The sequence below is a fragment of the Schistocerca serialis genome, chromosome 9 (assembly GCF_023864345.2).
Source record: "Schistocerca serialis cubense isolate TAMUIC-IGC-003099 chromosome 9, iqSchSeri2.2, whole genome shotgun sequence".
Taxonomy (NCBI): Eukaryota; Metazoa; Arthropoda; class Insecta; order Orthoptera; family Acrididae; genus Schistocerca; species Schistocerca serialis.
The window spans coordinates 393,314,142-393,326,276 of NC_064646.1; the positions used below are offsets into that span (position 1 = coordinate 393,314,142).

The 12,135-nt window shown below is 38.5% G+C and overlaps 1 protein-coding gene across 1 annotated transcript in view; it reads right to left on the reverse strand.

Moving 5' to 3' along the window:
- Positions 1-4,255: 4,255 nt before the first annotated feature.
- LOC126419033 (protein abnormal spindle) overlaps positions 4,256-12,135 on the reverse strand; it is a 165,299-nt gene continuing 157,419 nt past the window's right edge. Inside the window, exon 17 of the mRNA XM_050086093.1 lies at positions 4,256-5,526. Coding sequence (XP_049942050.1) covers positions 5,167-5,526 — 360 coding nt within the window. The 3' untranslated portion in view covers positions 4,256-5,166. The remainder of the gene's footprint in view (positions 5,527-12,135) is intronic.

A 12,135-nucleotide genomic window follows, 5' to 3' on the forward strand; every position in this document is an offset into this window, starting at 1 on the left:
ATCTTGAAGTGACTAGCAGAGGTGGAGGAGCTAGGGAAGTTTACTCCAGTGAGGAAGTTGTTCTAGTTCCTCCAGCAGACAGACAAGATAGCACGTGAGATGATGCTAGCTGTGACAAAGAAGAAGAGACAGATTTCATGAAATTAGGGAAGTGAGTGCTATCCCAAGAAGCTGAAGGCAGGACAATTGAACACAAAGCTGCTGGACATACTGAACAACACAATATTTTTGACATTTGTGATGTAAGTATATGAAATGTAAATGAAATAACAAATACTGTTTATGACCCAATGCTAAAAATTATACAGGATGTATCAAAAAGAATGGCGCATACTTACACGGCTGAAAGTACATGATAATAGAAGCACAAATGTCCCAGTAAATATGGGTCCGCAAGCAAGCCGCTTGCGAGATAATCACAACTGTATGGTTCCACGCCGCCACTGATGGCATTGTTTGTAACATCATCTGGTTTCCCCATTGCGTACTTCAGGCCGTCTTAAACTTGCTGTTTACACAACAGAACACTGCCGAAAGACGGAGTTGGAATCACACCATACACGCAGAATGTACAGGACAGATACAGTACACAGTCTCAAAGGGTATCACTCGCGTCTGAGGAGTGCCATGTGTGCTGTGTTGTAGTTACAATGGAACGGTACAGTAACGAAGAGTATGCAAATGCACATTTCATTTACGGTAGGGCTAATGGCAATACACGGGAGGCTACACACTTGTACCAAGAAACATATCCTGATCGAAGACATCCCAAAAGTCGTACATTTACAAGGGTCCATTAGCACCTGAGAGAACACGGGGGTTTTGCACATGGCAGAGCAGGAGGCAGGCCTGCTCGCATTGCACCTGAGATTGAGGATAGAGTGTTGGAAGCAGTACAGCACTCTCCCCGAAACTTAATGAGAATTGCCACACAAGTGCCTGTACTAAGCCACAGTAGTGTATGGAGAATTATAAATCGCAATTTACTGTATCCTACTGGCCTCCAATGAGTTCAATGTCTCAATGATATGGACTTTGTTCCTACAGTGATGTTTTGCCAATGCCTGCAACACCAGCCTGTACTCGACCCTCGCTTCACGTGAAACATTTTATTTACAGATGAAGCAGGATTCACATGCGATGGTGTGTGTTTAACTATCATAATACACAGTTGCGGTGCGAAATAAACTCACAGGCTGTTCATGAGTCACGAGATCAGCAACATTTCTCACTAAACGTGTGGTTGGGGGCACTAGGCGATCAACTCATTGGGCCACATATTCTTCCTCTACAACTTAATGGGCGGAGGTACCTTAGCTTTCTGCGGCATCATCTTCCAGTATTGCTTGAGGACGTTCCCCTTCAGCAATGTCAGAGTATGTGGTCCATGCATGATGGAACTCCGGCACATTTTGCTGCGGTGTGAGATGGCATCTAACGCGCAGATATGGCCAAAGATGGATAAGTCGAGGCAGACCTGTATCTTGGCCTCCAAGATCACCTGATCTAAATCCTTTGGATTCTTGTGTCTGGGGTCACCTCGAAAGCAAAGTGTACAGCACACCAGCTAACACTGTTGCGGAACTGGAGCAGAGAGCTCTACATGCTTGTCAAGAATTCTGGAATGATCCAGAGGTTTTGGAAAGGATTTGAAATTCATTGCAGAGACAAGTGCAGTATTGCATCCAGATGCAAGGAAAACACTTCAAGCACCTGCTTTAACATGTACCCCATACGTGAAATATGAACTCATTGCAATGTACAACCCAATAGTAAAGTCTAAATTTCAAATTAATGTGTACTAACTAGGATGATGTTTACGACATCATCATTGGTGGCTTGGAACCATACAGTCATGATTATCTCTCAAGCGGCTCATTTGCAGACCCGTGTTTACTGGGACATTTGGGCTTCTATTATCGTGTACTTTCTGCCGTGTAAATTTGTGCCATCCTTTTTGATACACCCTGTATGCAGTAAGCTAATTCAGAGATGTCTTTGAACTCAAATATAGTTAAACATCAACAGTTGTCCAAATGTTGATGGAAAATAATGCTGCATCTAAAACAAAATTTCTGAAACATAGCCTTTGTCCAATTAAGTGTGGGGTTGTGTTTACCGTGAAACAGGACGGTTCCGTCAGACAGGATTCCTGGGCAGTTTGACTTTATGGCATGTCACAGTTTATGCAAAGTGCCTTCATAGCACTGCATACTTATTGTGGTTTCATGCCCCAGTAACTCTACGAACAAAGGGCCCCTGCAGTCAAAGAAGTGGGTCACTTTGATATTACTTGAACTTGTGTAAACAGCTTTTGATTCATTTAGTGGGAAAGACATGAGATGTTTCCACTTTTGGTTTCGCCATTTGCCCTCAGGCTTGAAATGGTGGCACCATGTTTCATCTCATGACAATACACGATAGAAATTCAGGAAGTGATTCAGACTTGATAACTTCTGTCCCTCAGTTCTATCTATGATTGAAAATTATTATGTCTCCTTTGTTATTTTAATTCATTAACTGAGAGTGTGATAAGTGTGCACAGTAGGATGACCTTCCCCTGCCAAAGCTGTGCAAGTGATCTTTGATGATGGCATGCAGGGGAGACATGGCTAATGCCGACCTGAACACAAATTTCCATCTTCTTTGACTGTCACTTTCCTCAGATAAAGCCACCAACCCACCCCAGCAAATCAGTGGTAATGGCTCGATGGGCCTTTCCTGGATGTAGATCCTCCTGTAATAATGTGCGCCCTTCCAAGAATCTCCTCTGCCACTAGTGCACAAACGTAGGGACGTTCGATGCTCACCACACACAGTGGACACGAGGTGACTAATTTCGGGTACTCCACCACCCTCAGCTACCATGTAACGAGCCACCCCTCTCAGCTCTTTTTTGCTTGCCTCCATGTCAACAGCCAGACCCGCACACTACACCTATCTGCCAACAACCATGGCCATAGCCCAACAACTGTACACAACTGTGATGTGGCACTATGCCATTCCCCTACCACAGCAGTGACAGAATCGAAACCTAACAACTTCGGAGCCATGTGTGATGTGCACTGTGTATAATGGCACATAGCAGTATTCGATTTTGTTTTGACTGCCCCTTGTATCTCTACTGCCATTACAAGGACCAGATTTGAAGCTATACATAGATTTCTCTCACATCTCATTTACTCAGCAGTTGATTCACTTGACAAAGTATGTAAGGTACAGTTACCAATTGATGATTTACATAAAATGTTCATTGACTTTTCTGAAGCTAAGAGTTCCACGCTCTCTTCGGATGAGGACATGGAACCATACCACTGGTGGTATTCAATAAAAAAAAGTTTATTAGAAAAAAACTGACCAAATTTGGTTTCAAATTTTAGTGCCTTGAAAAGCCAATGGATAATTAGTAAAATTCTCATCTTTCACAGGAATCTGGGATAATTCTGAAAGCGAAATGTTAAGCATTTCAGTCACTCAGAAGCTCTGCATCAATTTTGTTCCACAAGGAAGAAAGCAGAATGTTTCTGGACCACTAATACAAGTCTTTGCCTCATCAGTTCCTATGTTACAGCACAATATATTTCTTAATGGTACAATGAAGCACGACCACAAAAAAGTATGCTCCACTTAGAAATCTCATCAAAACTCATACAGGGTTTTCTTTACATAGTACAGATTTTATTTTAAAAATTACTCTTCCTAGCTAGAATGATAAGAGTCAGCTAACGGTTGGTGCAGACAGACAAGAAGATGCTTAAAGTCGAACCTATACACAGTGATAGCACTGGAATGGAAAAATTTAGGAAGTGTTTCAGCATTCCGCAGCCAACTACAATTCAACACTCTAAACGTGGTTTTGGAGTAGAAGAACCCTTTGACCCATCGTGAGGCCTCTACATAATTCACATCATGTCAAAGAGGTGGTGCTGCTGGTAGTTCTCCAGATTATGGCAAAATGGAGCTTAGGACAAAACGATGATACTGTAGAGAAACTGGTCATCAGGCATTTCTTACTTAATTTTCATCTGCAGAAATTATTACAGCTCTGAAGACAGGAACACTTAATGCTCTAACGCCGAGATGACTGAGCAATGTATTCTGTGTCAAGGAGCATCTTGTAGTAAATTTGTTTAATTTCATTGTGTGAAGTGCACTGTAGGGTTACAACCTGACAAATGTTTGTATATTTCAAATTAGACTTACAACAATAAAATGCAGTTTTAAAAGAAAAAAGTATTTTCTACATTGGCTAAAATTTACATTTTATTTATTAAAATGTCTCTGTTGTACATTAAATAGTACTAAGTACACTATATACAGCTTCTTACATGTTCACTATTGTACACCACATGACGTATCAAACACAAGGGTAAAAGGCTAAATAAACTGCAGTTTTCAGAATAATAATGAATAAAATGTTCATGCACTAACACAAGCTCCTAAATAAAATATTACTCACAACCACTAAATAAAGTGGGCATTGGGAGTTAAGGTAAACTGAACATAAAGCACACTATTTTCTTAAAAAAATACTATTACTGAACCTTTTTCTTTTGCCTTTATTGGCAACGTACTCTCAGTTGTTTGTTTGTGAGTACTGCAAATGCATAACACCTTTTCATCATTCGTAAAAACAAAGCACAATAATCACAAAACACTTTACAGAAGTTACTGCGAAACATGAACGGTAACTAAGGATTTTTAAACTGTGTGCAGTATAAACTCATAAATCAAAAAATAAAATGTAAAAAGAAATCATATGAAGTTGATAGGAAAATGGGCTTCTAAAATATGCAAAGAAATGATCCACAATGTGAACTACAAGTTTGACTTCCATCTCTGCTGACAAGTAAAATAAAAAGCAACTGTCGTCAAAGCACTTAAAGACCAGTAATGCAGCAATTACTTTACATAAAATGTTTCACTGATATGCAATACTGTTCTTAAGTATACATTATTTGAAAGATCAAAAAGTATTTTGTATTTATAACATTTACAATATTACCATTCAGTGTGCTTTCCCAATAAAAATATAACACCTGGGGGGAAAACTCCACTTGCAGAGCACCTGAAAGTGAGGGGAAGTATGAAATGCACAGCATTTTACAAATGATAGATATGAATGAAGTCATTAGTATAAAGATGATTAACATAATTACAAACAGATTACAGTAAACCTAATTTCTCAAGCAAGTATTTAATAGCATTGAGAGAATTGTCCAACTGGCTTAAACTGGTTGCTCTTTTGTTCACAGATGAATGACTAGCTGGACACAGTCTTCTACTAGCACTGTAATTAAGGTTAACTGAGCCACCACTAACAGGACCTTGTCTTCTACTAGCACTGTATGTCTTCTTGGCACATCCACCACTAACGGGCCATTTCCTTTCACTAGTATTGCTTGTCTTGCTGGTAGAACCACCACAGGCAGAAGATGGTCTGCGTGAATTAATTTTCTTTTGCTCTTGATAATAGAAATTAAAAAGTCTCTTTGTGTTTATGGACTGAGGATTTCCATGAATCACCTGCAAATGAAATTAAACCATGACAACCATGTGGTCAGCAATACATTAAATACAGTAGTTAAGGAAACTATTTATGGCTCTACCAACAAAACTGGTATCAAACCAAACACAATAATTAAACAATGAAAAATGCAGGATGGAATGTAACAATATAATGAAAAGGAAAGTCGCCAATCACCATACAGCAGAGAAGCTGAGTCACAGATAGACACAACAAAAAGACTGTTACAACATAAGGTTTCGGCCAATAGGACCTTTGTCAAAAATAGATCTCTCTCTCTCTCTCTCTCTCTCTCTCTCTCTCTCTCTCTCTCTTTCACACACACACACACACACACACACACACACACACACACACACACACACACACACAGACTGCAGCCTCTGGCAGCTGTGTGACTTCACCTGACAGAGGTTGCAGTGTGTGTGTGTGTGTGTGTGTGTGTGTGTGTGTGTGTGTGTGTGTGTGTGTTTTCAACAAAGGCCTTGCTGGCCAAAAGCTTATATTGTGACAGCAGGGTGTATACGCAGACAAGGAAAAAAATTCCCAGGTTTCTCCCGGTTAAAAATACACTTTCTCCCAGGTGGAAACATAGTTTTTCCCTGTTCATTGACAGCATATTTTCTCTCGGAACTGTATAACTTATCAATCCTTTGAATGGTTATGGTTTTATATATGGGCGTAGAATTTCCCAGCACTTTAGAAAACTAAACACCTTTTGGAAAGATGTTTGATATGCGGTAACATGTACCATGCATATTTTTGCATTACGAAAGTATCAATTCGAATTCCACCAAACACCGCGTGTTACTTTTCGAAGCATTGAAATCGAGATTGTGATGCATATTTGTAAGCCAGTCATAGCTCATGTCATGTGATCTCGCCAGCCGACGACAGCGGATATTCAGAGCTTCGGGCAAATGGTATAGTCAGCCAATAGCACCATCACTGTTAAGTAGCGTGAACACACGAACAGGAAAAGTTAAAGGTTTAAATTAATATATATAATGCTGCTACAAGAAAAACAAAGTTTTCAAATATAATAATGGTCTTTTATGCACGTATTACATTTTAACCCATTATATCCCATCGTATGATTTATCATACGCTTGCTCTTCTCTGGCATATTTGTTTTCAGAAGCTCTTTGTCAACAACTGAAGTATTTCTTTGATGTTTTATTGTTAGTCTGAAAGTCCATTGTTGAAACTGACAGTAGGAGTGGAGATCAGGATTGTTTACTTCTTGGTGGAAAGCATTTGTTCTAGTGCTACTAACTCCGTTGCTTCTCGTCATGGAAATATTTCTTTGATGTTTTATTGTTAGTCTGAAAGTCCATTGTTGAAACTGACAGTAGGAGTGGAGATCAGGATTGTTTACTTCTTGGTGGAAAGCATTTGTTCTAGTGCTACTAACTCCGTTGCTTCTCGTCATGGACAGACGGTAAGTAATTGTAAAATTATGATGTGCAGGTTTATAATTTCGCTCATATTATTACAGATTAGTAATCTGAATACTTAAATGCAATACATAAGCACAAATTGGAAAATGGTACTTTATCTGCTTTGTTGTGGTACAGGCATCTTTACGTATGAAATATCATACGGTGGGCAGTAAGGGTTCATTTTCTTGCAGTTGGTCAGATTTATTTCAGATGTAATTTGGAAAAGGAGAGGGCCTTAGAAGAGGTTCTAAATATCCTGTTCTTGACAGAAGAAGAGAATGAAACTTTTTCTGACATATCTGGTACATGTCAAGAGCCTGAATGTGTACTTGTTCCGCCAAATGATGGTGAGGACACTGATAAAGATGATGCAAGTTGATGCAGAAGGACACCCTGTTACTGTTCCTGGTTTGTAGGTGAAGGCTCTGGGACAAACTGCAGTGATAAGATCAGTAAATACTGACGGCCTAGCTGAAAATGCTACATCTTTATCCACTCAAGAGGAAAATCCCTGCTGTTCCAAACCACGATCACGGTTCCAAGTTAGGAAAGCAAGACAATGGATAGAAGAAAGACTAGACTCTTCACAAAAATTTGAGGTATCTTGTGATCCTACACCTGATATAACACATCTCTGCACGGCAAACTCGACTCCAATAGATCTTTTTCGTAAGGTTTTTGATGCTGATTTGGTTGAGATTCTGATGAGAGACAGTAAAATATGCTGCTCAAAAGGGACACAACATACAAATAAGTCATGATGGCATCTATAAATACATCGCTATTTTGCTGTTATCCGGATATTGTAAGGTCATACATAGATGTATGTACTAGGAGATCAGACATGACACAAACAATGTCCTTGTTTTGAATTCTAGCTCCAGAAATACGTTTGACAAAATTCATAGATTCTTCCATTTCAATGATAATGACAGCATTTAAAAAGAAGATAAAGTTTATAAGGTTCGGCCATTAATTTCACATCTAAATAAGAAAATTCAAGACATCACAGAGCCTCTAATGTCAAACTTCTCCTTGGATGAGGCCATGGAGCCTTATTATGGCCAACACTTTGTGAAACAGTTTATAGGAGGCAAGTCAATCCGCTATGGTTTCAAATGGTGGTGTTTAGGTACATCTAATGGATATCTCATCAGATTTGTCATATGTCCTTTATTATTACAATGTCTTACTTTATTCACGTAATGCAGTACAGTTATTTTGTTACTATATGAATTTGTCATGTATACTTGGTGTATAATCCTGCCTCGGGTATGGATGTGTGTGATGTCTTTAGGTTAAATAGTTCTAAGTCTAGGGGACTGATGACCTTATATGTTAAGTCCCATAGTGCTTAGAGCCATTTGAACTTGGTGTATAAATAAATAATGTAACCTTAAAACATATGTAAAATGAACATTACAATACCTGGAAATTGTTATTGTACTTTTCCTTCATTTATTCATGTAATAAATGGTAATCACAAAAAATTCTACATATTACTTGCGGTAAAATTGTGTAAGGAATTCTACCCCTTACTGCCCATCGTATGATACATCATACCTCAATAACTTTACCCTTTACCGCCCATCGTATGATATATAATACGTAAAAAAAAAATTATGAATTTAAGGCCATCATCATAAATTAAAAAAACACCCTAGGATATAATGGATTAAGATGTATCACACAAATGAGCCAGTTAATTTTTTAATAACGACAAAGTGTGATCTTCTGGGCTACAAATTCTTTTAAGTGGCTCGTCATCAAAGAGCTGATTTTTAAATGACTCCCAGATTCCCAGTGAAGTAGGCATCGACCTGATATTAAGCTTTTAAATGTGGTTTCGGGATGTAAATTTCCTTGGATACCAGTACTTTGTTATCTCATGTCTGGTTCTTTGTTATGGCATAACGCCATATGTGCTAGAAGATGAAAACGTACACTTGAAATGCATCGAACAGTTGAAACTAGCCAATAGTTTGAAATTAAACCCTTTGTTTCAAATACATTGACTGCCTCAGTAGAAAAGATTAATAAAAGAAAATTTCTTCAGCAAAGAGATAAAAATAACTTCATTGTTCTGCATGGCAATTAATGCTTGACTGCCAGAAAGATGGAAATGAAATGAAATAAAATCTGAAACTAGTAACGTATTTCAGCCTTCCATAATTATGTGAATGTATTTTAATTCACATGATAGCTTCTGGCCAAAGAAATCAATTGTTTTCATTTGATGTGAGTGCAGTAGACAAAGAGGAAACAGCAAAATCACCAAATGTAAACACGGGTCACATGGAGACTACCTGCTTCCCTATTACAACTCAGACTGCTCTGCGTATCAGACCCATATCTACGATATTTCCGAACCGGGGCAATAGTAGATAGTGGCGTCCCTCGAGTGTTTGAGATAGGACGTAAAAAATTTTAAAAAATCGAATTTTCAAAAACATGTTAATTTTGTAGCACACATCTTTCTGAAAACTCTGTTACATAAAACATACGTATCCGAGGGATTGTAAGACATGTTATCTGATTTTAAGTGTGCCAAAGTGCAGCGCCACACCTCTTCACACAGCATTCTTCTATCGCACGTCACAGTATTTCGGTCTGTGGAATTGAAACATGTATATTTTGTATTGGATGCCATCAAACTATGTTCAGGACAGTGGAAATTAAAATGTCCTATCAGAAAATTTGCACTCTTTATTCCCTATTAGCTAACAACTTGCTGCTTTGTGTGACATAAAATTAAGTATAGGATACATAAAACCACTAAAGAGAAGAGACAAGCAAGACAGTACACATTTCTTCAATCCTTAGCTCCTAGAATTTTTGCTTTCTAATCTTGCTAAAGTTTTACATGGCGTGCTTACCTTTCTGAAAAAGGATCTGTTACCTCATCAAAGTTCGTCAAACGCTTTGCTACAAGAAAAAATCGAAATGTCGTTGTCTAATACTGAAAAAGCTGTAATTACAAATAGGCCCAAGACTGGAGTAGTTTCTCGACCTGATTACCTATATTTTGTCACTGTCTGCGAGATAAAACAAAATAGGCCTTTATAATACTGCAGCAATTGTACACCAAATAAACGAGACTGTTTTGGTAGAAATGGTCATTTTTATAACACGGCAGAATATAATTCACAAAGTATCAATATGAAATGCCTATTAGGCCTGCTACAACCAGAAAGCTTTACATTAGGAAATGGTTTCACACTTCATTCATACGCTCCAGTTTCTCAAGCATGAGATCGAAAAGTAGTAGTGCGAAATTTTTATATAAATTTGGAATTTGATGTCCCCGTTTCCTCTCCTTCCTCATTCTAACAAACAATGTTGTCATCACTAATTCTGTATCTATTCCTGCCAATGTCAAAGCTTATTCTGCCAGAATCAGCAGTTTAGTTATACCACGATTATTCTCTGGTTAGGCATTGTTACGTGTTTGTACAACGCGTTTTTGCCCTACTTCCAAAATAGACCTTAAAGCGGCTGCTAGCCGGAGACTGTACAACTGGCCCTTGCTAGTATAGTGATCTGGTCAAAAAATTTACTGTCAAAATTTCATTTTCTTGTACACACTGAGAAGATAATACGTAATCTTTCTTACCTGTTATTCCTGTTGGTCGTTTATTCGTACTCTGGTAGTCTGAATCTATGGATTTCGCTGGTAATCGTAACAACGCTCATCATTCGCAAACCCAATCAACCACATAATCAGACAGTGGTTCGCTTTCTTTCATTCGCCTATACTCTGCTCAGTTCGTATAGCCCCTTTTGTCTGCAGGAAAGTTTATTTCTAGATGTGATGAGGATTCCACTGACAGAGACATCACGTACACTATGCACGCATTCACAAATCAACCAATGATTCACTCAGAAATAAACTTAGAATGTGTTCAACAATGTTCAAAAAGCAACAGGGACACGTTTCAAAGTCATACGAGTAATCGATAGACCAACGTGTGCTGGAAGCTTTGCCCTTTGTGAAACAAGGTTTATATGAATTTGACCCGACCCCTCCCCACCACTCCTAGATCCAGGGCTGCTGCGCAATCTTCTGGAAGAAGATACTACTCAACTGCACTTGCGCATGATCCCACTCGTAACAGCTAAAACAAATCTAATGTTAACAGTTGTGACGTCATGTTCATCGGAGGCAATTTGTTGTTACGAAGCATTGCATAGGATTCCTAAAGCCTTTGACACATTTAGCTGTTGGCAGACGCTTGTATGAGCACTGTGTTTTGTTGCTGTATATGGCGCATTTCCTTTGCAATTTAAGTTTTATTTTAGTTTTTCTTTCGTCCATGTTTTATTGTTGCAGTATTATTCTGCAGTAGCAGGATACAGTAATATCCTTTGTTAGAGTATTGGTTCTTACCAGTCAAAATAACAAAAATTTAACTGAGAACAAAAACAATGAAAAATTCCCGGAATTAAAAAAAATTCCCGGCTTTCTTCCGGTTTTCTCCCAGATGAAAAAATTCCTGGGTTTTTCCCGGATCTCCCGGTTGTCCCGGGTCGTAGACACCCTGGACAGTCTTTTTGTTGTGCCTATATGCGACTCAGCATATCTGCTATATGGTGAGTGGCAAACTTCCTTTTCAAAATATTCATACATAATAATTAATAGAATATTTTCAGATCATAATTAGAATATCATCATTACAAATAAGAAACAGCAAAGAAGAAGAAACACTCAGTCTAAAAATTTGTGCTGAAGCACAGAAGTCAAGTACTCTCATTTTTTGAATTACTAACACAGTGAGCCGGTGTGTCCTTAGAAATAATTTGAAGCTGTAAGGTCACATTAAGCACATGGGAACCCTCAAAACATTGAGAAGGATATTATAATGTAGAAGGATATTATAATGTTGGCTAGTTTTATTAATTTTTTTAGTTTCCTACATATATCACAAATTCCGTAACTAACGGATCACACCTCAACATTGTGAAAATGTGAACTGTGGCAGTTTGCTCTACATGGGAGTACAAACTGTGGCAGCCTTCCACCACACAGCTGTCTTAGCAAATCCGTACATCCCTAGCTCACTATGGTTATCTGCTAAGGCAGCAAGTTTCTTCCCCCATGTACACTTCTGGAAATGGAAAAAAGAACACATTGACACCGGTGTGTCAGACCCACCATACTTGCTCCGG